At 39.0% G+C, this 27,925-nt stretch overlaps 1 protein-coding gene across 2 annotated transcripts; it reads left to right on the top strand.

Annotated features, from left to right (window-relative positions):
* Positions 1-4,935: 4,935 nt before the first annotated feature.
* Positions 4,936-25,325, top strand: ldlra (low density lipoprotein receptor a). Of its 2 annotated transcripts, XM_057817562.1 has the most exons (18): positions 4,936-5,150; positions 9,994-10,119; positions 10,215-10,337; positions 10,702-11,082; positions 12,837-12,959; positions 13,242-13,364; positions 13,460-13,579; positions 13,669-13,794; positions 13,892-14,063; positions 16,524-16,751; positions 16,845-16,963; positions 17,059-17,198; positions 17,372-17,513; positions 17,775-17,918; positions 18,019-18,270; positions 20,783-20,860; positions 20,940-21,103; positions 22,531-25,324. In XM_057817562.1, the coding sequence occupies exons 1-18, from the start codon at positions 5,090-5,092 to the stop codon at positions 22,585-22,587; spliced, it is 2,679 nt and encodes an 892-aa protein (XP_057673545.1). In that variant the 5' UTR covers positions 4,936-5,089; the 3' UTR covers positions 22,588-25,324. The 2 variants fall into 2 exon arrangements, with proteins under 2 accessions (XP_057673545.1, XP_057673546.1); XM_057817563.1 differs by lacking the exon at positions 13,242-13,364 and having other exon boundaries at positions 22,531-25,325.
* The last annotated feature ends 2,600 nt before the right edge of the window (positions 25,326-27,925 follow it).

The raw sequence follows: 27,925 nt of genomic DNA, 5'->3' as shown, positions 1-27,925 counted from the left end.
TGTGATTTGAGCAGTGAGTTTTCTCTAACCCTGAAGCATCTTTTACCTCTTCAGATTTTACATTGACTTCCTTCTTTAAAGGTTCTTTTATAGAAAAGCTACACAAAACATTATCAAACCATTAAATATTCAGTTAAAACAAAATGAAAGATGGCTAACTGCTTTAAGGGCACCTGGTTTAACCTTCGTGCAAGGTGAAGGCAGGTAACGCATTTTTAGACATGTGTAAACAGGCTGTAGAAAATTGGCTGCGTAACATGGGGAGCAAACCAACCGGAAGAACCAGAAAACGTTTACATAGCAATCTTGTCGTTTATCAGATGGGCGTTTTACTCTCGCCCCTCAGGAAATTATGGGTCATTCGAGAATTGGAGGACTACGGAAGCATATTGCTACCACACCAAAAAAAATAATTTAAAAAATCAAACATACAAAAGTCGAGTATCACGTTTTTACATGATACGGTTTAACTGACAACTATAATGTATAAACATGAATAGTGGATTTTTTGTTTGTTTGTTTGTTTGTTTTGGGTGTGGCAGAAATATGCCTACATAAAGTATATTTGGGCTTCAAAGTTCCGGAAAAAAAAAACCTTCACATTTCTTATTTGCATCCATCTGTCCATCCATTATCTACAGCTTAATTCAGGGTCGGGTCGTGGGGGCAGCAGCTTTAGCAGGGAAGCCCAGACTTCCCTCTCCCAGCCACTTCAACCTTGCCTGGCACAGCCAGACTATTCTCCCTGTATTTTTCAAACACTGTGAGAAATAGTCTGGGACCCAGCCCATTAACGGCCTCTCGAGCAAGGTACAAAATCAGTCGTCCAATCAGATTTGTTTATTTGCGTGACGTGTTCTTAATGAGTAACGTCACTCTTGCGCGCCGAAAGTCATGTCTACAACAACACAGATGGCGAACGGGAGAGCCAAGAATATGTTCCAATCCGCGGTAAAACTAGTTTTAAATTACCAAAAGCACATCAAAACAAGTCATTGACAACAGTCAACATGGCTTGCACTAGCCATGTTGAATAAACTTCTCCATTCTCTGCTCACGCTAATTACTTGTCGCTTTAACAACGTCACGTCTGCCCGTCGCTGATTGGTCCACTCCGCTGTCTGTTTGCTGTGACTTGCTCCGCCCTTGGAATTTGATCCGCCGGACGGTCGCCAGACTCAATCGCTGGAACAGCGGTGAGTCTGGTATACCAGGCAAACTTCAACCAGCTCCTCCGGTGGGATCACAAGGTGTTCCCAGGCCAGCCGCGAGACATAGTCTCTTCAGCGTGTCCTGGGTCGTCCCGTTGGGACATGCCTGGAACACCTCTCCAGGGAGGTGTCCAGGATGCATCTGGACCAGATGCCACCAGATGCATTGAGAGGAGCCACCTCAGCTGGCTCCTGTCAATGCAGAGGAGTAGCGGTTCAACCCTGACTCCCTCCCGGATGACCGAGCTTCTCACCCTATCTCTAAGGGAGAGCCCGGACACCCTGCGGAGGAAACTGATTTCGGCCGCTTGTATCTGGGATCTTGTTCTTTTGGTCACGACCCACAGCTCGTGACCATAGGTGAGGTTAGGAAAGTAGATCGACTGGCAAATGGAGAGCTTCACCTTTTGGCTCAGCTCCTTCTCCACCACTACAAACTGGTGCAGAGTCTGCATCACTGCAGATGCTGCACCAGTCTGCCTGTCGATCTCCCGTTCTCTCCTGCCCTCCCTCTCAAACCATTTTCTGGTGCTTTTTGAAGTGTGTTTTAGGTCATTGTCCTGCTGGAAGACCCATGACCTCTGAGGGAGAACCAGCTCTCTCACACTGGGCCCTACATTATGCTGCAAAATGTGTTGGTAGTCTTCAGACTTCATATTACCATGCACACGGTCAAGCAGTCCAGTGCCAAAGGCAGCAAAGCAACCCCAAAACATCAGGGAACCTCCGCCATGTTTGACTGTGGGGACCGTGTTCTTTTCTTTGAAGGCCTCGTCTTTTTTCCTGTAATCTCTATGTTGATAATCCCAAAAAGCTCTACTTTTGTCTCATCTGACCAGAGAACATTCTTCCAAAACATTTTGGGCTAACTCCAGCCTGGCTTTTTTATGTCTCTAGGCCAGAAGTGGGGTCTTCCTGGGTATCCTACCATAGTCCCTTTTCATTCAGACGCCTACAGATAGTACGGGTTGACACTGTTGTACCCTCGGACTACAAGACATCTTGAACTTGTTTGGATGTTAGTCGAGGTTCTTTATCCACCATCCGCACAATCTTTCGTTGAAATCTCTCGTCAATTTTTCTTTTCGGTCCACATGTAGGGAGGTTAGCCAGAGTGCCATGGGCTTTACACTTATTGATGAGACTGCGCACGGTAGGCACAGGAACATTCAGGTATTTGGAAATAGACTTGTAGCCATGAGATTGCCAATGCTTCCTCACAATTTTGCATCTCAAGTCCTCAGACAGTTCTTTGGTCTTCCTTCTTTTCTCCATGCTCATTGTGATACACACAAGGACACAGGACAGAGGTTGAGTCAACTTGAATCCATTTTAACTGGCTGCAAGTGTGATTTAGTTATTGCCAGCACCTGTTATGTGCCACAGGTTAGTAACAGGTGCTGTTCATTCCACAAATTAGAGAAGCATTACATGATTTTTCAAAGGGTGTCAATACTTTTGTCCGGCACATTTTTGGAAGTTTTGTGTAAAATGATAATGATTTATTTTTTTTTCCATTCTCTTTTGTGTTTTTTCATTGCAAGCAAAATCAATGAAACTATTACTACCAAAGCATTTGTAATTGCAATCATTTTTTGGGAGAATTGAGCATTATCTGACAGAATTGCAGGGGTGCCAATACTTTTGGCCAGCAGTGCAGCTGTAATATCAGTGTTCTTATCTAGTGGTAGGGTGACCTTGTGGTTGTGTTATTTGCATGCAGGTTTTTTCTCTGCGTAGTACTCTGGTTTTCTCCCTCATTCCAGAAATTCAAGTAAGATTAAGACTTTAATTGTCTATATAACCGTGCTGGAGAGAATGTGGATATAAGAATGTGGGGCACTTACAGTACATATATTCTGGTCTTGCCAAATTTTAAAAGAATATTGGGATATAATTAGGTAGGATTTGAGAAAAATAATTGGATTTGGGATTCCAAGAACATTCAAGGTGCTTTATTTGGGGAACCTAACTCGGGAAATGATACAAAAGGAGGATTAGTACCTTGTCAAGGTGTTGTTGACAGGAAGTGCAAAAGTAATCACAAGACTGTGGTATAAAGTGGACCAGCCAACTGAGCAGCAGTGGATGTGCACGGCGGAAGAGCTATGTGAAATGGAGAGAATTACGTTTAGATTAAGACTACAAGACAGACAATTTGAAGACAAATGGAAGAAATGGAGAGATTATAGAAGAAAAAAAAGAGGACACCAATTTCAAATGATAAACAAGAACTTTAACATGTGGACCAGATGATTGAGGGGGGATTGAAGGCCGGGCCTTGATACTGTAGATTAATGTTATTATTTATTTACGAATTTATTTTTATTTCATTTCTTCTTTTGATTTGTTGGTGTGTCCTGCCTTGATTTATTGTTTATCATTTTAAGACACTGGGTGCAAGTGTGTTTGGTTTTGAAAAACTGAATAAAAAACAAGTGGGGGGGGGGGTGTCTATGGAATTATATGTGAGTTTTTTTTGTTTTGTTTTTAAGTCATATTAGAGTTACTGGCATCAACTATGAACATGTATGTAATCACATTATTTTTGTTTTTGTTTATATAGTTACTCTAAACCCCTCCTTTGCCTAACTAAAGCAAACATTATATTAGAGGGCCAATGTTGTGCTATGGACTCACAATACTTTTTGCAACTTAACCACATTAATCCAAAGAATGTTGCTCATGAAATTTAGCTATCCATTTGAAATACTTTCTGGTGGATAGTAACATAAATTTTTCGATTTACATTAGAAGCTTTGTTCATGTGGTAAACCTTTTGGATTAGTTAGACATAAGAGGTCTCTGGTTGTAAACCTTGACAATGCAATCGTGTATGTGACCGAACTGTTATCAAGAGGGGAGGCTCTTGACTTAGGAATTCTGCGAACATCCAGCTGTCTTCTGCGGTCTTCCACTTTAAGGACACCACTGCATTCCTACTTAGAAACAATAACACATTCTATATTTTGTCTTTCTGATGTTCACCACCCCTCACAGTCAAAAATTATTTTTTTTCTATCTACTTTATTGTTGCTTTAAATCTACTTTGACATCAGGACTTTATTCCGTATAGGAACATCTGATTTTAAAAAAAAAAAACAACAACAACAACAACAACAATAAGTTACTGACTAAACTAAATCTCTATGTATAGTAAAATGTACAATTTATGTATCCCAAATGGCTTGTTAATGAACTCCGGAGTGATTCTTTCCACTGAGCACCAAAACAGCACACTTGTGTTCCTTCCTGTAAATGTCAAATGTCAATTTTACAAAAGACACCGTTTTGAGCCTATCAACTAACGGTAAAAAAACATCAACGTAGCCCTATAAGTAGACTTTGATTGTTGTGCAAGTCCTGAAAATCTCAACTTGCACAAAATATGGCCAAGCAACATTTATTTGAAATCTTTTATAGTACATTAAAGCCCCTGTGCTGCACCCATGCCAAGGAAGTGTTGCACAAGGGTCAAAATTCCACCTTCGGAGAAAAAAAACTCATGTTTCCGTATGCCACGTGCGCACGTGAGCCTTCCCTGCAGGGGTTAAACTCATAGTAAAAATTCATTTCCAAGGCAGAGCTCCGCCTCTGGATTGTTGAGTCTGCGGTGGCTCACAAATCACACCACTTCAAATCCCGCCTTCTGACCACAGCCCCCCCTGCACCCCAATGGTCCCACCCACCCGGTGGGCTACATTGAAATGGGTTTTATGTTGTTGCCAAACATTGCATACAGAGTGTGGGATCATCTTTTTAGTCAGACCTCGCAGCAGCACCACATCACATCACTCATATCTACTCTAATGTTATATTACACTGTAATTAGAGTGTTATAAAGTAGACATAAGTACATCCTTCAGTGTGTAGAAACCATGGGACTGCTCTATTTCTTCTTGGCATTACAAATCTACTATCAAGTTCAAACAAGTACCGGTAAGTCCAAATTTATTGATTTTATTGTTTTTCTTTATGTTGAACTTCATAATGTCAAAGATATGATAAAGTCCAGAAATATACATTTGTTTGGGTTTAAATTGCCCACTCTTCCAACACTGCCGGATGTATGATGATGAGATGGTGGGTGGGGGGGGGGGGGTGCGGGTACGATTGGTCTGCCAGAATATAGGTCAAATCTTTCCCAGTCTTTTTCTTCCACGTGAGGAAAATATCTCAAGCCTCGAAGGTTCCTTTTATTTATTACCATCAACATATGCATTCTAGGCATCACTCCAAAGCTCATGTTCTCATTTATTTTATGGTGTTTCTGATCTGCTTTTCATTTGTTGGCGCTCAATACAGAGCGGTTCCTGTAGCCAATCAGCTTTTCTCTGAGTGAGAGAGTCATTCAAGTGGAACTGGATGCCACTTGCCTTTTGTTGAACTCAGGAAAATCCACGTTGGGAATATTCGGATGCAATTGATGAGTACATGTGGCAATGTGAAGACTGGTTGATTATTTTCTTTTTCCAAAGCCCGCCTCTTTTTTTTTTCTTACCGTAAAATTGTGCATATGAATGGAATTCCTCCACCCACTCTCCAATACACTGTTTCAGTTTTGGTCACACAGACCTGTTCCCACCCAGTATGTGTTTCCTGACAAGTGGTGAGTTGTAAAACTTGTTCAAACTGGCTTCATATTCAGTTTCTCAGAGTCCAAGAGTTGGATTTAAGTCTGCAAAGCAAACACTTGTCCTACTGTTGTCTTCAAATTTACATATCACATATCCATTGGTGGTCGTTGTTAATGACCAAAAAAGAAATCCTCCAGTTTTCCCAAAATTACCTGGAAGTTACCTAAAGTCTACAGGAAGTGACCTGGGAATGCCCCCAAATTGTCAGAAAGTGACCCGTAAGTGCCCCAAAACCAACAAAAGTGCCCTAAAGTCAACATGAAATGGATAGGACTTGACCCCAGAAATGCCCTGAATTCAAGGAAGTGACCCAAAATAAATAGGAAGTTATACACGATAGACATTCAATTCACTTAAAGTTGGAGGACTGGCTCTGAATGTAAATCTTATTGTGCCAGTGACTACGCTAAACATTCAATTAATTTGGACTGGAGAGCCAAATGAAAGAAAGTTCATTCGGCCCGCCTAGTTTAAATGGATTGGAGGTCTAGCACCATCAATGGCAGCCAATGATTTGGCAAGGAAGTGGCCTGGGAATACCAGTGCAAGAGCAATGCATCCACACACAATTTCTCCAAAGATTGCATTGCTTTTTGACAGTAATTATTATTTTATCATTCCTTTCCTGTTGGTGAGTCTCCACTTGTGTTATCTTGGGGTACCAGAAAAGTCCACCTAAGCGTTAAAAACATTTCTCACATGCGATCAATTAAACACACCAAGCATCTGGAACAGGCCAGCAAAATTTGGCAGCAAATTTATTTTCCCGGTATTGCTTTATCCCAGATCAGTCAATAAGTCCAGAAATGAGTCCATGTTGTTTTTTTAAGGTCTGGACTTTAAGCTCAATGAATAAATAATGTGCACCTTAACCATGGAGAGAAGTAACAAATAGTTCATTATTGTAGTTTAATAGGGTTTTCAGATATGTGTACTACAGTTGAGTATTTATTTTTCAGAATTACTTTTTACTTTTATTCCCAATATTCAAAAACAATACTTTGCACAACTTACCTTTTCAAAGTACCTGCTATTCACTGCTGTAAAAATAAGAGGTCAAAGCACTCAGTTGTTGTTGGGTTAAGTTGTCAAAACAAGTGTGATATATATAATTACAATAAAGATCAATATTTCTTTGTTAATTTTACTTGAGCAGATTTCAGTGTCTTGAATGAATACATCCACTGTTTTTTATGCCACCTCTGATGTGACGAACTTTGGGTTCAGGTATCGTCAAGGCTTTGAGGCAAAACAACAACCTAACTTCAACTCGTGGCCTTTTGTCAATATTTGATTGTTTTGCATTTACTTTATGTTTTCTTGGAAACGGGTAGTATTTGAACAAATGAAACCACCACAAGCCTCATGGCTTTCGGACCAAAAAGAATGCCTTCAAATAGCTTCACAGATAATATACTTTATGGTTAAGTGCTCAAGAAGGGATGCAGACTTTTCCACAACTGTAGAGACAGCACCAGATGTTTGTCTTGTGATTTACAGCTCTCAAGGATATCCGTGGCAATAAAGAGTCAAGTTCCTTCAAGTCACGTTTTCATTTAATGCAGTACAAACTTAAACATGCTTGAATTCAAATGTGAATGTATTCTTATGAGTGTTGGTGGTTCCACTGCCCGTTGCCTTGGGACAGACAGGTGGTTCTTTTGGGTTCAAAGCCCTCCAGCTTTGCAGTGCAATGTAAAGCCGGTTTAGTATTTTCAGTTCAGTGGCTCCATTATAGATGGAGGTTAGTGGGGCAGCCTATTTCTTCATCAAGAGACTGATTTGGCACAGTTGACAAGATCATCAAACAACATAAAATGACTAAATGCCTTGATTGATCAAATCCTTGTTTTGTGGCAGAACGCCAGGGTACCAGCCAAAAACCTGCTGGAATTTTGTGTAATTTTGTCTTACCAAATGCTATAAGGATAGAATTGACCCTACCATTATTAAGTGAATTATTTTCATTATGTTAAGGCTTACATTTACCTCTTTTCAATTGCTGAGTGTGTCGGTCCATTTTTTCCCCCTCAAATGCACGTTTGATTGGCTGATGACATCCATTTATTTAAAATGTATTTATTTATTTTCTACAATATTCATTTTAGAATATTTTTATTGGCAGCCTATGCAGACATTTTGTCAGATAATCATATATTAATTATAGTCGAGGTAAAAAAAAAAAAAAAAGTATGTACAGTCATGTGAAAAAATTAGGACACCCTGTTACATATTCAGTGCTTTATTAAGAAATGTTCACATATCAATGTCTGATCTTGTTTTTCTTTATCTGTGGCAAAGAAAGTGGTTTAATTGCAGGTAAACAACAAAAACTAACATTCTTTTACTCATTAAACCAAATATATCAACAAAAATGCATATTCTAACTGAGGAAAAAATTAGGACACCCTACCACCTAGCTAGCTAGTGTTACCCCATTTTACCCCCTTAACTTCAGTGAGACACTTTTTGTAGCCATCTACTAGTCTCCTAATCAGTTGTTAGTCTTTTCAGCTGTTAGATGTTTGAGGGGCTTCTTGCATGTACAGCCCGTTTCAAGTCACCCCACAGCATCCCAAGATCTGGGCTTTGATTTCTCCCTTTTCAGCCAGTCCTTGGTGGATTTACTCATATTTTTTGGGCCAGTGTCATGTTGCAGGGTCCAGTTTCGCGTCAGGTTAAATTTTTTTCACAGATGATCTCACATGTTCCTCAAGCACCCACTGATTCATGATAGAATTCGTGGTGGAATCTATGACGGTCAGCTGGCCAGGTCCTGCTGTAGTAAAGCATCCCCAAACCATGACACTTTCACCTCCATGTTTCACAGTTGGTATGAGGTTCTTTTCCTGGAATGCTGTATTATGCCAAACATGTCCTCTGGAGTCCAAATAATTCAATTTTAGATTCATCTGTCCAAAGAACATTATTCCAGAAGTCCTGGTCTTTGTCTACATTCACTCTGGGAAAATTCAGTCTGGTCCTCATGTTCTTCTTGGAGGTTTCTTCCTTGCACACCTCCCATGAATGTTAAATTTGTGTAGTCTCTTTCTGATTGTAGAGACATGCACTTTTACATCAACAGTCGCAAGAGCCTGCTGTAGGTCCAGTGATGACATTTTAGGGTTTTTGGAGACTTTTCTTTAGCATCTTGCGGTCTGCTCTCGGGGTGAACTTGCCTGGACGGCCAGACATCAGCATGTTGGCAGTTGTTTTAAATGTCTTCCACTTGTATAATATTTTCCAGACAGTGGAATGGCTGATTTTATATTCTTTTGATATCTTTTGAAATCCCTTACCAGACTCGTAAGCGTCTACAGTCTTCTTTCTGAAGGCCTCAGACAGCTCCTTTGATCTCACCATGGTGTTCTCTCTCACTTCAACAGTCAGTAACTGTTGAAAGTGTTCTGCGTTGAGGAGTGGGGCAAACGTTCTTCAGACCGATGTCAACGACTGGTAGATGGCTACAAATAGCGTCTCGCTGAAGTTAAGGGGTTAAAGGGGGTAACACTAGCTATTAGGTGGTAGGATGTCCTATATTTTTCCTCAGTTAGAATATGTATTTTTGTTGATATATTTGGTTTAATGAGTAAAACGATGTTAATTTTTTTTTTTTGTTTACCTGCTATTCAATCACTTTCTTTTCCAGAGATAAAGTAAAACTAAGATCAGACATTGAAATGTGAACATTTAATACAGAACTGAATATTTAATGGGGTGTCCTAATTTTTTTTCACATAACAGTATGTGAGTATGTTCATATAATTATGTGCGAATATTGCAATTTATATTTGCTAATAAAATCCAGATATTTATTCTGGAAGTTTTCAAGATGTTTCTTTCGTAGTTTGTGAAAACAAAGGTTTAAATCGAACGGTGTATCACCTGACCAATACACATGAAATTTAAAGTGTAAGTCAATATAGATCATTTAGCCTATCAATTAATTAGGTTCATATTGGTTAGAAATGTCACCCTGACCCCCGCTCACCCAATCTGTTTGGTTTTATTAATGTTCCATCCCCAGCAAAAAGTGTACATGCAGGTTATTCTGTTATATCGTCCGTAGACACCCTACCAATGTTGAGACCAAACCTACCTTGATTTTCATAGATACTCATGTGGATACTATCTGTCTGCAACAGGTGCACTGACAGCATGTGGAAGCAATCAGTTCACGTGTGCTAATGGGAGATGCATCACCATAAGATGGATGTGTGATGGTGCAGATGACTGTGGAGATGGCACGGACGAGTTTCATGACACCTGCAGTAAGTATGAGAATTGGTGTACTTCCCATAACCCCCCAGTGCGAAGATTCATCACATTTCAAACGCTGTATTTTTTTTTTATGTTTGTCTTTCAGTGGCCAAAACATGTAGACCATCAGACTTCAGTTGCAATGGCCGCTTTCGCCAGTGTATCCCAAACACTTGGCGCTGTGATGGGAAAGCAGACTGTGAAGACGGAGCTGATGAAGAGAGATGTGGTGAGAAATCCGTACACAATGTGGACAGAAGTATTTTCATCCCAGCAGAATGGAAGTTACTGTCGTTGCAAAAAGGGAAATATGAAAATATAAAGTAGGTTTAGATCAATTAAAGTTCTGTGAACTGCCTCAGTCTTATGAAAAATGGTGCCAGCAATAGGATGATTAGCCATTCAAACCATTCAAGGCCATTCAAGGTGTCAAACTACTGTCTGCCAAATTTCAAAGCATACGCGTGAAAGTTGACTTTGGCATGAAAATCTAGATGCCCTGTCTTTTACATGTTGTCTGCCTACAAAAATCGGCCAATTATCTTTGATCTGTTTCATCCTTGGCTTTCTTCACTGTGTCCCCGCTCTCTTAGAACCTAAAAACTGTACAAACACTGAGTTCCGTTGCACAAATGGCCAGTGTGTGTCTACATCCTTTGTGTGCGACGATGAAACAGACTGCGACGACGGCAGTGATGAGGCCTCCTGCCCACTGGCCACGTGCAGTGTCACTTCTTTTCAGTGCAATAATAGCATTTGCATCCCACGTCTGTGGGCCTGTGACGGCGATGCCGACTGCGCAGATGGCTCGGATGAGTGGCCCCAGAACTGCGGTACGACGGCACCTGCCTCTTCTTCAGCTCACGACTGCTCTTCCCTGGAATTTCACTGTGGTAGTGGAGAGTGCATTCACGGGAATTGGAAGTGTGATGGAGAAGCTGACTGCCGTGACCGATCCGATGAAAGTGACTGCGGTACGTGTGATTGCTGGCTTCAAATCGTGTTAAAAATAAAGTGGGACAAAAAAGTATTTAGTCAACCACCAATTGTGCAAGTTCTACTTGAAAAGATTAGAGAGGCCTGTAATTGTCAACATGGGTAAACCTCAACCATGACAGACAGAATGGGTGGGGGGGGGGGGATCACATTGTTTGATTTTTAAAGAATTTATTTCCAAATTAGAGTGGGAAAAAAGTATTTGGTCACCTACAAACAAGCAAGATTTCTGGCTCTCAAAGAGGTCTAACTTCTTCTAACGAGGCTCCACTTGTTACCTGTATTAATGGCACCTGTTTAACTCATTATCGGTATAAAAGACACCTGTCCAAAATCTCAGTCAGTCACACTCCAAACTCCACTATGGCCAAGACCAAAGAGCTGTTGAAGTACACCAGAGACAAAATTGTAGACCTGCACCAGGCTGGGAAGACTGAATCTGCAATAGGTAAAACGCTTGGTGTATAGAAATCAACCGTGGAAGTAATTATTGGAAGACATACAAGACCAGTGATAATCTCCCTCGATCTGGGGCTCCATGCAAGATCTCACCCCGTGGCGTCAAAATGATAACAAGAACGGTGACCAAAAATCCCAGAACCACACGGGGGGGACCTAGTGAATGACCTACAGAGAGCTGGGACCACAGTAACAAAGGCTACTATCAGTAATACAATGCGCCGCCAGGGACTCATATCCTGCACTACCAGACGTGTCCCCTCTGCTGAAGCCAGTACACTTCCAGGCTTCGCTAGAAAGCATTTGGATGATCCAGAAGAGGACTGGGAGAATGTGTTATGGTCAGATGAAACCAAAATGGAACTTTTTGGTGGAAACACAGGTTCTTGTGTTTGGAGGAAAAAGAATACTGAATTGCATCCGAAGAACACCATACCCACTGTGAAGCATGGGGGTGGAAACATCATGTTTTGGGGCTGTTTTTCTGCAAAGGGACCAGGACGACTGATCTGTGTAAAGGAAAGAATGAATGGGGCAATGTATCGAGAGATTTTGAGTGAAAATCTCCTACCATCAATAAGGGCATTGAAGATGAGACGTGGCTGGGTCTTTCAGCATGACAATGATCCCAAACACACAGCCAGGGCAACAAAGGAGTGGCTTCGTAAGAAGGATTTCAAGGTCCTGGAGTGGCCTAGCCAGTCTCCAGATCTCAATCCCATAGAAAATCTGTGGATGGAGTTAAAAGTTCGTGTTGCCCAACGACAGCCCCAAAACATCACTGCTCTAGAGGAGATCTGCATGGAGGAATGGGCCAAAATACCAGCAACAGTGTGTGAAAATACTTTTGGTATTGACCAAATACTTATTTTCCACCATGATTTGCAAATAAATTCTTTAACAATCAAACAATGTGATTTTCTGTTTTTTTTTCCCACATTGTCTCTCATGGTTGAGGTTTACCCATGTTGACAATCACAGGCCTCTCTAATATTTTCAAGTAGGAGAACTTGCACAATTAGTGGTTGACTAAATACTTATTTTACCCACTGTATATATATTCACAACATTCAACCTAGTTTTACAAAAAGATGCAGTGTTGAATTACAGATTTGTTCACTTATGGATGATAAGATGTCTCCATTGTGTTCCAGACGCAATTAAAATATGTATACTTTTTTTCTTTACTCTTTAGTAACACTGTTTTAGCCTGGCAAGAGGGCAAGAAAACACTGGGGGGAAACCCTGACCTGTCTTATTTTTATCCTTCTAGTACGCCGCACATGCCGTCCTGATGAGTTTCAGTGTGATGATGGCACTTGCATTCATGGAAGCCATCAATGCAACTATCGGTTTGACTGCAGGGACATGAGTGATGAAAGAGGCTGTGTCAATGGTATGAAACGTCACTCCTGTGGCCACTTCGACCACATTTTCATTACCTATTTATTAACTATCACTGACGGCGATAGACGTCCAAACTATTTGAAATGTTGGCAGGCCTGGCAGCGAATCAATGAATTGATTCGCTGCCATCCCTCATTAAAATGGATTGGATGTCTACTTATGATGAACAAATTTAAATTCACAGCAAAAAGATGACAGAGCTCCATGATTAGATGTCTCATCGTCAATGGCACTGAAAGATTTAGTCTTGTTGGGTTTCTTTTTTGTATAGCAACTCAATGTGACACTGTGACCAGATTTAAGTGTCAAAGTGGGGAGTGTATCAGCAAGGATAAGCTTTGTAACAAACAGCGTGACTGCAGGGATTGGTCAGATGAGCCAATAAGAGAATGTGGTGTGTACCAAGACTATCATTCATCAATCATTAACACTGATGGGTCTGCCTGCTATAGCCTAAGGAAAACAAAAAGAACATTTTTCTGTCTTCAGGCTTCAATGAATGTCTCTTCAACAATGGTGGCTGCTCTCATGTCTGCAACGACCTAAAAATCGGTTTTGAGTGTCTTTGTCCTACTGGATATGAACTGGTCAATAAAAATCACTGTGAAGGTAAAAAGAAAATAATTAACTCTATGAACACAATTGAATGCCTAATACTTCAGTTAGTACGAATTTAACGTGTCAACATCTTTCACCAGATATTGATGAGTGCGCCAACCCGGACACCTGCAGCCAGATCTGCATTAACCAGATAGGCAGTTACAAATGCGACTGCGAAGACGGTTACCAAGTTGACCCATCAACCAAAGCCTGCAAGGCCATTGGTAAAACTCAGATCTTGATGTTATCTCCCCGATTTTAGATTGTCACAACTAGAAGTTATTTTAAGTTAAAGATAAATAATCTATTATGATCTTGCAGGTACAATCGCTTATCTTTTCTTCACCAATCGCCATGAAGTAAGAAAGATGACCTTGGACAAAAGTGAGTACACGCAGGTCATCCCCCGTCTGAAGAATGTCGTGGCTCTGGACATGAACATCGCTACGAAAGACATCTACTGGTCAGATATATCCCAAAAGAAAATTTACAGGTAAGGGAGATATTGTTATAATTGTTTTTTAATACAAAATGAACCATGTGCATAAAGAACCAGAAGGTTAGGAGTCAGATTCATCTTCACTTCTTACTTCTTTCATATATGGTGATCATAGTAGCCAGGCCTCCACAGCCCAGAGAAAAGTCCAATATTCCCATGGACTCACCTCCTGTGAGGTGACCAAGGGGGTGTGAGAGCGTCGGGCCCATTGTTAGTTGAGTGCTCATCACAGGTTGTCCATAAAACAACATGTGCAAACATAAATATGTCAATTCTTGGCAACACTCTACACAGCAGTTCAACGATTGACATGTACGGGTCACTTGAACAAAGGGCACAGAGCTTTGAACAAATGGTGTAAGAGCAGAGATGGGTAGAGTACCCAAAACATTTACTCAAGGAATAGTAGCATTACTCCAAATAATATTACTCAAGTAAAAGTAGTCATTCAAAAATTTACTCAAGTACAAGTAAAAAACTGTTCCTGTTAAATAATACTTAAGTAATGAGTTACATTGTGAGTAAGTGCTTACAATGTTTGTTTTTTAAATCGTGTTTTTTTTTTTTCCTCAGCACAACTTCATCAATATGAACTGTCATTATTATTATACTGTATTATAACTAGGGTTGTTCCGATCATGTTTTTTTGCTCCTGATCCGATCCCGATCGTTTTAGTTTGAGTATCTGCCGATCCCGACATTTCCCGATCCGATTGCTTTTTTTTGCTCCCGATTCAATTCCAATCATTCCCGATAATTTTTCCCGATCATATACATTTTGGCAATGCATTAAGAAAAAAATGAATAAAACTCGGACGAATATATACATTCAACATACAGTACATAAGTACTGTATTTTTTTATTATGACAATAAATCCTCAAGATGGCGTTTACATTAATAACGTTCTTTCTGTGAGAGGGATCCACGGATAGAAAGACTTGTGACTTTGTATATTGTGACTAAATATTGCCATCTAGTGTATTTGTTGAGCTTTCAGTAAATGATACTGTAGCCATGCCCAAATGCATGATGGGAAGTGGAACCATGACTGTGTGTAGTGCTACCAATTGATATAGTTTCTCTGCGTTGGGAAATAACATAAGTTGTTAAGAAAAAGATCAATTGCTACCTTGCTTCCTGACATTGCTTCCCATGATATTTCTAATCGTAGGGAGAGGGATTGTAAGACTTTTGCCAATTAAAAAAAGGCTCCAAAGGCTGCTAAAATTCACTCTACTCATTTTACGCTGCCTTTACCTCTCAATATAGTTAACACGGCGCCATTACAGATTGAGCGTGACAATGCGTGAGTGGGTCGTGCAGTGCATGCATTAATTGCGTTATTTTAACGTGATACATTAAAAAAAAAAAAAAAATTACCGCCGTTATTGGGATAAATTTGATAACCCTACCTTAAGCCTGAACCAAAGACTCTGGATGAGTGTAACATATTATTCCTGTAACGTTAAATACAATTAGAAAACGATTTAATAAAAAAATATATATACTGTATATTAAAAAAAGGCATGGCCGATATTTTTTTGCCGATTCCGATACTTTGAAAATGACGTGATCGGACCCGATCGATCAGGATGCCGATCGATCGGGACATCTCTAATTTTAACCTATTACATGACCATATTAGGCCAAAATGATGACACGAAAATCAGACCAGAACAACAATACGAAACATCACCCGCCCAAAGAGCATGAGTGCCCTCTAGTGGAGAAAAAAAAAACAGTTAACTCTGATTGGTATAATGGTGTCATGTGGTTATTGTTTCGACATCTAATTGGTGAAACTGAGACGGCCACTGTAGGCATCTATGGCAATAATAAAGTCAATATGTAGAATAAAGACGGAAAATGTAACGACTCTAGTGTAGTCCAAAGTAGTGGAGTAAGAGTAGTGTATCTTTACAAATATACCCAAATAAAACTAAAAAGGATTGCATGGTAAAACTAGTCTAACAAGTTTTCTCAAAAAGTAAATGTAATGCGTTACTACCCACCTCTGTGTAGGAGGATATCAGTCTGATCTAGCAGAATTAAATTAATCGTTCGTGTCTGCTGGGAACATCTATCAATAGGCCATGGAGTCTTAATGATCCATGTTCTGTGCTCCATTGGTGATGTTGTTTGTGTCTGTTGTGGCATCAATCCTCGAGGCTGTTGGCAGACACTGGCATTAATGCCATCATATTGAAGGAGGGTTATTGAGCCTTTTTGTCTCCTGGGACTCCAGAGACAGTCTATGGGTATCAGCTTGCCAAATGGAATTTGGCCCAATGAATTGCCTCGCGGCAAACAGTAGTTGTGCAAACACGACTTTGCCTGCAAAATGAATCACGTAATTCTGTTAATGAGGCTTATTGCTTCTCCTAGATTTTTGAAATGTATTCACACTATCATTTTTCCATGGAAAAACACAGTTATTTCACTTTGATACCAGAGCTCCAATGGATTCAGCGCAGGACTCCACTCATCACACTGTTTTGGTTTCTAATGACATCGATGCCCCTGAGGGTATTGCCTTTGACTGGATCCATAGCAACCTGTATTGGACTGATAGCATTCGTAGCATCATCTCTGTGGTAACTGCTGATGGTCGTCGTCGTAAGACTCTCTTCTCCCAAGGCTTATCTAAACCCCGTTCAATCGTTGTTGACCCTCACAGCAAGTAAGTCGCTTTTCTAAACAACCTCGAATGTTGAGAGATGGTTTTATTTCAGTCTTGCATTTGTAACAATTTATGCATGTTTTGACTTGCCAGCTTCATTTACTGGACAGATTGGGGAAATCCTGCTAAAATCGAAAAAGGTGGTCTGAATGGAGGTGATCGCATCGCTCTGGTCACTGACAACATTGTGTGGCCCAATGGAATCACGCTTGGTATAGTCTGGCATTCTAGTCTTTCTACATTTCTTCCTTTTTGTTTGAAGCATGACTGATGGACCTGTTTCTCCTCAACTCCCCCAACATTATAGACCTGTTAAACCAGCGACTCTACTGGGTGGACTCAAAGTTACACACCCTTTCCAGTATCGACGTGCAGGGTGGGGGGAGGCACACTCTCATTATTGATGAAAACAAGCTGAGCCACCCTTTGGGAATTACCGTGTTTGAGGTACTTATTTAGAGCCAAATACATAGAAGGCCTATGTAAAAAAAATAAACAAACAAACAAAAAAAATTCGCATTAATTCGACCAAGAATTTTCATTTTGGTGCATCCCTATCTGTACATGCCTTCTAATGTGAAGTGAATAACATAATAAAATATCTTTTTTTTGCATGAAAGGAACGAGTGTTCTGGACAGACGTCAGCAACAATGCCATCTTCAGTGCTAATAGGTTGACTGGTACAGATATCTCTCCAGTGGCAGAGCACCTGTCATCTCCAGAAGACATTATTCTGTACCATAACCTTAAACAACCAGCTGGTATGTGGAAACAAAGAAATGCAGGATTATCAATCTATTACAAAAAAATGTTGCTCCCAATTCAGTCATTGACTGCCATTGACAGCGGTGGATGTCCAATTCATTTTGACTGACACCTAGTCAAAATGGATTGGCCGTTTAGCGACATCATGGCACTGAATAATGAGCATTCACAGCTAGCCCTCAGAGTTCAAATAATTTGGACACCTATAATTGTTAATGACAGAAATTGAGTTAATATCACGACCTCCTACTTTTCAGGGAGAGACTGGTGTCAGGTTTCCAATGGTGGCTGTGAATTCATGTGCCTGGGAGCGCCTCAAGTGGGCAGACGTCCACCTAAATACACCTGTGTCTGTCCTGATAACATGATGCTAGCAAGTGATATGAGGAGATGTGTACCAGGTATGTTGATTACAAATGTGATCTAATTTAAAGTGACATTTGATTTTTTTCCCCCCACCACCATGCATTCGCTGAGTTATTGTCATTTATGTTCTATCAGTGGCATCAACATCTGCAGCTCCAGTGCAACCCCAGATTCCAACCACCAACCAACCTGTACTAGCCACAAATCCACCCATATCCCACACCTCTATTGCTCCCATTACAAGCACAAGGCTTGTGATGAAGACGGAACAGAGCACCACGAGGCCTCTGGTCAGAACAACCACACCTGGAGTCAAGAAAACTACACCACAGCCAGCAAAACCCAAATCCCACCAGACCACCACACAAACTCCAGTCATTTCTCAAGGTAAATGCCTCTATTCGTGATCACCACATTGTATTCACAATAGTGCTGTCAAATTAATCGCGTTAATGGGCAGTAATTAATTTTTTAAATTAATCACGTTAAAATATTTGACGCATTTAACGCATGCGCGGAATGACCCGCTCATGCATTGCCTCATACAGATTACAATGACGCCGTTTTTTGCACATTGAGAGCTAAGAGGCAGAGAAAGACAGTAGACACAGGCGTTTATTGGACTGCGCCGTTTATTGGCATAAGCTTTGGCAACTCCTTCACAACAAACATAAGTATCATTTAGTGAAAGCACAACAAAAATAATATTCCTACCCCTCAGAAAAAAATAATGTTCACAAAAAGAAAAGCTGGCATTCCCAATCAAAATAGCTATGCAAAATACACATAAAAACTAGTCTTTGGTCAAACTCTATTCAAACATTTCCTTTAGCTCAACAAATACACTGGAAGGCAATATTTAGTCACAATGTACAAACTGTCAGTGGTCTCGTACGTTGTGAAGCCAGCACTCAAATGAACGTGAATCACAATAAACAGTCTAAAAAATAAAAAAAAAATCAGGGACCTACGCCGTCAGTCGAGGGACAAAACACACTCATCGGCTTGATGTCTAAGTAATTTAATACTGGCCATTGACACCTTGTGGTGAATTTCAATCACTATCTTACGTAGTTAAAGACACCGTGGAAGAACGGCAGGGAGCGCATCTGACGTCAGCGCTCAGCAACATCAACAATGGCGAGCTACTAGTTTATTTTTTGATTGAAAATTTTACAAATTTTATTAAAACGAAAACATTATGAGGGGTTTTAATTGGGGCTGTCAAACGATTAAAATGTTTTAATCGAGTTAATTACAGCTTAAAAATTAATTAATCGTAATTAATCGCAATTCAAACCATCTATAAAATATCCCATATTATAAATTATTGTTGGAATGGAAAGATAAGACACAAGATGGATATATACAGTCAACATACAGTACATAAGTACTGTTTATTATAACAATAAATCAACAAGATGGCATTAACATTATTAACATTCTCTTAGAGCGATCCATGGATAGAAAGACTTGTAGTTCTTAAAAGATAAATGTTAGTACAAGTTATAGAAATTTTATATTAAAACCCCCTCTTAATGTTTTCATTTTATTAAAATTTGTAAAATTTTCAATCAAAAAATAAACTAGTAGCTCGCCATTGTTGATGTCAATAATTACACCATGCTCACTCATGGTTCTAACCCATAAAATCAGTTGGACCCAAGCGCCAGCAGAGGGCGCCAAACACCAAAAAACAAGTAACAAGCGGACATTACATTGTACTGTCATTTTAATCTGTTTGAGCGTGGCATGTGTGTTAATTGCGTCAAATATTTTAACGTGATTAATTTTAAAAAAATATTTACCGCCCGTTAACGCGATAATTTTGACAGCCCTAGTTTTAATATAAGATTACTATCACTTGTACTAACATTTATCTTTTAAGAACTACAAGTCTTTCTATCCGTGGGTCTCTAACAGAAAGAATGTTAATAATGTTAATGCCATCTTGTGGATTTATTGTTATAATAAACAAATACAGTTCTTATGTACAGTATGTTGAAGGTATATATCCGTCTTGTGTCTTATCTAACAAAAATTTACAGAAAAAATATGGCATATTTTAGAGATGGTTTGAATTGCAATTAATTAGGATTAATTCATTTTTAAGCTGTGATTAACTTGATTAAAAATTTTGATTGTTTGACAGCCCTAATTCACAATTATCGATGCAAATAGCCATTTTCAAAGTTTCTTTGGGATTAAAGGCATGTAACGTTTATCTAAAAAAAAAAAAGCATTTTTTTAAAAACATGTTTCCCTCTAGTCAACTACCAAGAAGTACCGATGACTTTGAATCAATCAGTCAACCTTTCTGCAATACTCTTATTTGAACAGCTGAGTATATATTAACATACTGTACTGTACTGTACTGTACTGTACAGTACATGTAAGCCTTGATTTGCAACCAATTTCATTTACATTCTGCGCAATGCTGTTAATTTTACATATGTCTGTGTATGTATACCCTATCTAAAACACCTCAGGAGTCACCTCATTTCATTCGTTCATTTGCCCTTCCCAGTCAAAATGGATTGGACATCTAGCACCATCAATAGCAGTCAATTGAGTTTAAAATTTATATGGGTTTGACAACATAATGGCCTATGCCAAAGATGAGTTCGACACCCCTAATCTAAGACCAGTTTTTGCCTTTTACAGGTTTTTGCAACTTGTATTTTATAATATACTTCTTTTAAGAGCACAAAAACTGAAAATACTGTATCCAAGCATGCCGAAGAGGAAAGCAAATACTGTAAACTTCAGACCCAAATAACCTGGAGATCTCCCAATGATAATGATGTACAAATTGATTAATATAAAAGCAAAATTTAGGTTTGGATCAGTAGCAGAAAATGGATAATTACAGATTACACTATTTCAATTCTTTCTTCAGACATTCCCAAAGAGTCTTCTGCGGTGGAGCCCAAATCTTCTAGCACCCCAATTGCTTTGTACATCGTCTTACCTCTGGGTGAGTAGCTTTGGTTTCAGAAGCCAATATTGAGATGGAAAGCCACAGTACCAATTTTCCCCTGGTTATCTCCTTGCAGCAATCGTTTGTATGCTGACTTTTGGAGGCATTCTACTATGGAAGAACTATAAGCTAAAGAACACCAACACGATTCACTTTGACAACCCTGTCTATCAAAAAACAACGGAGGACCAAGTGCACATTTGGAGGAACCACAGCACTGATGGTTATTCCTATCCAAAGGTAAATCAGCGGGAATGGTTTAGCTGGAGATTAAGATTTAGCTTATACAATATTGTCAAAAGTAAATACTCAGAATTCTTAAGTTTTAGTAGCTACCTGATTAACTTGGGTTAGCATTCTAAGTCAATATGATATTGCTTGCAAAAAACATTGCTAGCCACCCGGCATTTTGACCAACGGCGTAGGTTTGCGTAGGGATGGTAGGGACATAACACTAAGAACTTTTCAGGATGCTCAAATTGTCCCCACCAAACTTTAAGCAACCTTATCCATTATACAGTATAATGAGTTCAGTTATGCAGGTCATTTACATTGTCTTCCCATATGTTGCTGAATGCGCTGGTCCATTTTTTCCCCCTCAAACATACGTTTGATTGGCTGATGACTTGACCCAGCACCAACACACACATGCACCCTCACACTCACACAGCCCCAACTGAAATACATATCGACAACATGCCGCCTCCTCCCCCACCCTTCGAAGAGGAGGGATATTACAAGTTTTTTTTCAGCCAGCAGCAGCTACTGTGAGTAATTTAAAAAGACACCAATTCTGTGGCGGTGGGAAACACACCACTAATTTTGCTACTGAAAGTCCGACCTGTATCAGAGTTGGCATAACATTAAACTGTGTGAACTTGCTAACCTGCAAAATTCGATTAGGAAGCTGCTTGGAGAGAAATGTCCTACTCTTTGTGTTTTCTACTGGTAACGTTAATTAAACTGTAAGAAATGTAGTGAACTCTGCTGGAAACTATAGAACCAGAAAAATGTTAGCAAGAAGCTGCTTACAGAGAGACAGGTGCTGCATAACCTCATATGTTGCTCACAAAACACAACATACACAACACATAATCATAATTAACTTTGTACATTTAAAAAAATGCTTTGCGGGGTGCCGCGAGCTACCCACACTAGCATTGCGATCGTCTGGTCGATCGTGATCGATGTAATCAGCACCTCTGGTTTAGCCTATCAATTAATTAGGTTCATACCCATGAAAAGTGTAGCCTAGGCCCAAGTTCACCCAATCTGTCTGGTCTTATTAATGTCCCATCCCGAGCAAAAAGTATACAGTACATGCAGCTTATGTTGTTATATTGTCCCTACCAATGTTGAGACCAAACCTATGCCCTTGATTTTGATGCATCTTTGCAACTTTTGAGTATAAATAGCCAGAAATTGCACACAAAAAAGCACAAATGCTAATGTTACTCTTGCCATTTTTAACTCTTGATGCTGCAGTATTTTACTCCATAGTTTCAACCTGAATAATCAATATGATGCCCTCAGTGCCTTCCCAAATTTGACATATCATGCAGCTACATGTGTATTTGGAGAAAAAGCTTTATAATGGTGGCAGTTAATCTTTGCATTTTGTAACATTCCAAATATGCCTGACTTGTTTCCTCTCTTTTTTTCATTAGAAACAAGTTGTGAGCATGGATGAAGAGGCGGACAACCCAATGTTTACTGAAAACTAAATCTCAAAATGAGATTGAATTCAAAAGCATTATAAGAGAACAATATCCTTATGCTGCAACAAATCCTCTAGGAAATCCAGGTTCAGTTGATTTTGATCATTTAACATTTTCTTTTATGTATGTTGCCCCCCCCCCCCCCCCCCCCAACTTCATATTTCAGTCTTAAGAAGTCTAATGACTTTGTATGTGATCTCTCTGTTACTGCGGCAACTTCTAGTTACTTCTAGTTTAGTTGGTTTAAGGATGTAACACATTAGCTTAAATTCAAATATAGATTCAAGGTACTAAATTCATGCAAGTTTTGCACATTGTGATCCAAGTTACAACTTGAAATGTACCCAAGTCTTTCATATTGTTGATGGCTTCATAGTGAAATGCACAAATATGAGTGGACTAATAGCAATTTCTCAAAATAATATGGGGTTCTTTCTTCTTGAATCTGAAATTATTTGAAACGGAGGTTTTATCGTTTCAAGTTGAATGTAGATTGCAAATGTGAAATGTGTGGCAATACCTAATTTGCCTTTATCAGTTAGGGATCTTATTACAATACCAGAAATCACTTCTGTAATGATTTTAAATGACCACTTTTGGAGAGAAACAACCTCAAGTAATGCTGCTTACTAGTGCCTTGAATAGTGCACTGCATACCCTTAGTCTAAAGAGGACCTATGCATTCCTCAGTTTATCTTTGATGCAACCATGTGTGACCAATGGGGCCTAATGCGTTGTACTACAACACGTGTATATTTTTAGCCTCTCACAGGAGCAGGATTTAACGCAGCGTTGCCGACAAAAGAAAAACATGTGCTTGATGACAGTCTTTTTTAGCTCCAGCACATTGTATTGTGAGTGGATGGTGCTTTTTATTGTAGCTCAAAAGTCAATGTTAGGTTATTGTACCTTATAAAAATCAATGCCTATTTACAGTGGCTTGTTACAACAAAGAGAGGCTATTGTGATGTTTGCTGGTTTTTGTCTTTCAGGTGAAATCTTACATACTTGTGTAGATGTACAAATGTTGATTGTTTTTTTCTTCTTCTATATTCGCCCACCAGTTTATGCGTGTGTAAATAGGGTGTTCATAAATGTAAATATTTGTTCAGTTTTCAGGAAATGATATCTTTGCTGTACCCATTTTGTCAACTGTGCATAAATAAAAAAAATCTATTTATTTTAGATCCTTTCTGGGTTCTTGTGTTTAGCTGTAGCATGTAGTATGATTGTTGAAGCTCTGTTATTCACAGTTAACCGCAGTATTCTCATTGGCTGCCATTAATGGTGATAGAGGTCCACTCTACTTGAACTGGGAGAGCTAGCAGTGAATGAACAAAAGTTCATTCGCTGTTAGCCCTCCCCATTCAAATGGATTGGATTTCTACTAATGATAAACAAATTCAAAATTCAGAGCACAAGGATGTAAAAAGACATGATTAGACGTCTATCTTCGTCAATGGCACTGAAAGAGTTATTTTGCTGTACCTTGACAATGTAATACATTTCCTTTTGGTTTGTAGCAAAAACATTAAACACTTTTTGTCTAATGCCAATTGAATAAAATGTGCTAAAGCCAAACCAAGCCAAACTATACTGTATAGTACACAGTATAATAAACTAGCTCATCTCTGGGCGAAAACCCTACAGAGCATTCCTTTTAACTGCTCAAAGAGAGACTAACCCCAAAGAGGAAATTTTTTTAGATATCTGGCTATTTTTTATTTGTCCGTTTTACCCTGGAAACCACTGTTTACAGACGTCGCGCAATAAAGCCCGCCCGTCTCATCAGACCATAGGACATGGCTCCAGTAATCCATTTGATTTGTTGACATGTCTTCGGCAAACTGTTTGCGGGCTTTCTTGTGTACCGTCTTCAGAAGAAGCTTCCTCCTGGGGTGACAGCCATGCACACCAATTTGATGTAGAGCGCGGCGTATGGTCTAAGCAGTAACAGGCTGACCCCCCACCTCTTCAATTTCTGCAGCAATGCTGACAGCACTCCTGTAACGAGTCACATGACATTTTGGAGTGAAAGTGACAAGCAGTACTCAATTTGGACATTTAGGGATGTAAGTAGTTTCTAAGGGGTGTACTCACTTTGGTTGCCAGGGGTTTAGATATTAATGGGTATGTTTTGAGTTATTTTGAGGGGAAAATAAATTAACTCTACTATATAAGCTGCACACAGACTACTTTTCATTGTGTCAAAGTGTCATTTTGTCAGTGTTGTCCCATGAAAAGATACACCGTATTGGCCCGAATATAAGATCGTGTTTTTTGCATTGAAATAAGACTGAAAAAGAGGGGGTCGTCTTATATTCGCGGTCTAGACATTATACCCATTCACGACGCTAGATGACGCCAGATATCATTGAAGCGATGTTCTGTTATGACAGATCTCAGCTACTCTCCCCATTCACGACGCTAGATGGCGCCAGATATCATTGAAGCGATGTTCTGTCATGACAGATCTCAGCTACTCTTCTTAGTTTAACCAGTTTGCATTATTTTATTGCAATGTTTTTCCTTATTCAGATTTGTTTCAAGACTACAGTTACAGTTAGACTTCACTTTGATGGTTAATGCAGTTATTGCAATTATGTTGTTTAATCACAATAGATTGGTTTATTTACATTTCAAAAACCAGAACCCATTCATTTACGAATGTGATTGCACTTTTGGTTACATATTTAAATGTTCAGATATTAAGATTTGAATGAGGCAAAATAACATGCTTTTTCTCTCAAATACATTGTTGTAATCATTTGTTTCAGATGTACTGTAATTATTTTCTGTATAAAAATTAATTTGGTGTTCAAAAAGTCTTTTTTCAAACTTGAGTCTTGAAAAAGAGGGGGTCGTCTTATAATCAGGGCCATCTTATATTCGGGCCAGTATGGTACTTAAATATCTGCAGAAATGCGAGGGGTGTTCTCACTTTTGTGTACACTGTATAGATATATCTGTTCAACAAACATAAACATGAGCCCATTCATACAGTAAACAAAGTTGTTGTTTTTTTTTCAAAACCAAAAAGGATTGTCATTCGTGAGTTTTAACAAACATCTTTGCAAACATTTCACAACACCAAAAGCACATTTTGGAAGGCACAGTCTTTTTTCCGTTTTGTAATTATTGTCCTTGCTTTCTTATTTTTGTGAAATACCATATGCAACATACTGTCACTGCACGTGAGACAGTTTGATATATAGTATTATATGTGCTGCCGCATATTCCGCAGTTTAACAGCTGCGGTATGCAGACATGGCTCAAAACGTGATGTGTTTTTATGATCTTTTTGTGGGGGAGGACTAGCGCAGTTTTTATTCGCACAAAACTAAACAAGTAACCTTTTCCTGGAAAATCCAGATGTCACATTCCAAAATAAATCCTCAAATCGTCCCACGTTGTGAGATCGCATTCACGTGAAATAAAAACACTTTTTTAAAATAACAAAATATGTGGTCCACATGCATAATCTAAAATTGTCACTGTCATTTGAATGTGTTGAATTGATGTTAAACTCCATACTTAACAATAAACTGTTAGTTCAAAGTATAATACTCTTAGGGTATATAGTATGTCAGAAAATGTCATGTTTGCAACCACAGCCAGAAAAATAGCAACCATACCAATGACAAGGCCAGTGCACAACTCAGTGACTAATCTATCGTACTTAGCAAAGTTCAATGCCGAGCATGAACGGAAGCATGGAGCTGATAACCTAAATGAAGTGTGAGGGAAAGAGTGCCGTGACGCCTCTAGGGAATAACAAGCCCAATGTGCATGCAGGTTTTTCCACAGTGTAACAGGCCTGTTTAGTCTTTTTTTTTTTTTTTTTTTTTTTTTTTAATTTTTTTTTTTTTTTTTTTTAATTTATTCAATCATGAACCATGCCATACCTTGAACAAATGCCAACAAAAACAAACTTTTAGTCCTAATGTTTGTTTTCTTTGGCAGTGATAGCATAAATCTGTTTTTTCAAAGAAATGTTGCATCGGATTGCTTGACATTATTAATCATTAATTGGGGTGCACAAGGCATAAATGAGTAACTGACCTATTATTCCAGAAAAAAAGGTTTTTTTTTCCTAAAATGGCACAGTGGCAGAGAACAGATATAAAGTGAAAGTGTCCCCTTTGCTATTCATAGGTACTGTATATTTACAATAATTAAGAAAAAAAGAAAACTCAAATTAATTTTATAAGAACACTTTATCACCCAAGCCTAATTCATCACTATTATAACCAGTACCAAGGAATCACTGTAAACAGATACTCTTCATTTGTTTGGCCACGACACCCCCAATATGGTCACGTACGTCACATGGCCTTGCCTTGTATAAACACAGGAGAAGCATTTGTGTCAAACTAGCAACTGTACTTTGTTGACGTTCACCAGCTCTCAAAATGATTGAAAACAGTAGACACATTAAAAAGATCCTATGGTGTGTTGCATAAAAAATACTTGATCAAATGGATTAATTACAATTTTAGTATTTGCTAACATTTTTCACAAAGAATCTTTTGTAATGATACCAAACAAAAAAAAGTAATAAGTGTATACACAGCATACTAATATTCTAGTATTTGTAGTAAACAGACTGAACAGCGTTCGTGCAACTTTGCATATAAGTGTATAAAAATTATTGCAGTATTTGATTCATTTTGATGGTTTCACATTGATGGTCTAAGATGTATTTTTTTATACATAGTATGAACTGTAAATATATTTATGGTGGTTTTTACTTGGTGGCCCTGAGCAAGGGCTAACATTATTCTATATCAGCGATTGAGGAATATTAAATCATAGACTGTAAATAATATTATTAGAACCTTGCATAGTGAAAGGTCAAGATTCCAAGCCAATGAGGCCCACTTTCCAGCAGGATTGTTTATCTTAAAAAGGATTTCTTTTCATGTAATTTGAATTACATCTTAAATCATCCACTTTCTTTTTATTTTTTGCAAATGCTCTGCTGACCTTACTTTTCCAAAACAGCACTGCAGAGTTAGTGCGCCCTCTACAGGACAATCAAGATATGTACACCGGAAAACACGTGTTTAGCCTCCACACGCACTCTTCCATCGATATCAAATATGTAATGCTAGATGTCCAAAAACTGAGACGGCGGCGAAAGTAACATGCGGCCATCTTGCATCGGATAACTATGATCGTATTTCATCCCTGCTGACCGCCAAAGCCGGTGATAAAGCACTAAAATACTCGCAACTGGCTGAATTCTTGGTAGATTTACAAACAGTTTGATTTATAACAAATCACATCAACGTGGCTATGATTGAGGCTGGATGTTGGGAAAAAAAATACATATGAATTTATT

The sequence above is a fragment of the Corythoichthys intestinalis genome, chromosome 16 (assembly GCF_030265065.1).
Source record: "Corythoichthys intestinalis isolate RoL2023-P3 chromosome 16, ASM3026506v1, whole genome shotgun sequence".
Taxonomy (NCBI): Eukaryota; Metazoa; Chordata; class Actinopteri; order Syngnathiformes; family Syngnathidae; genus Corythoichthys; species Corythoichthys intestinalis.
This window is presented reverse-complemented; position numbering and strand designations above follow the sequence as displayed.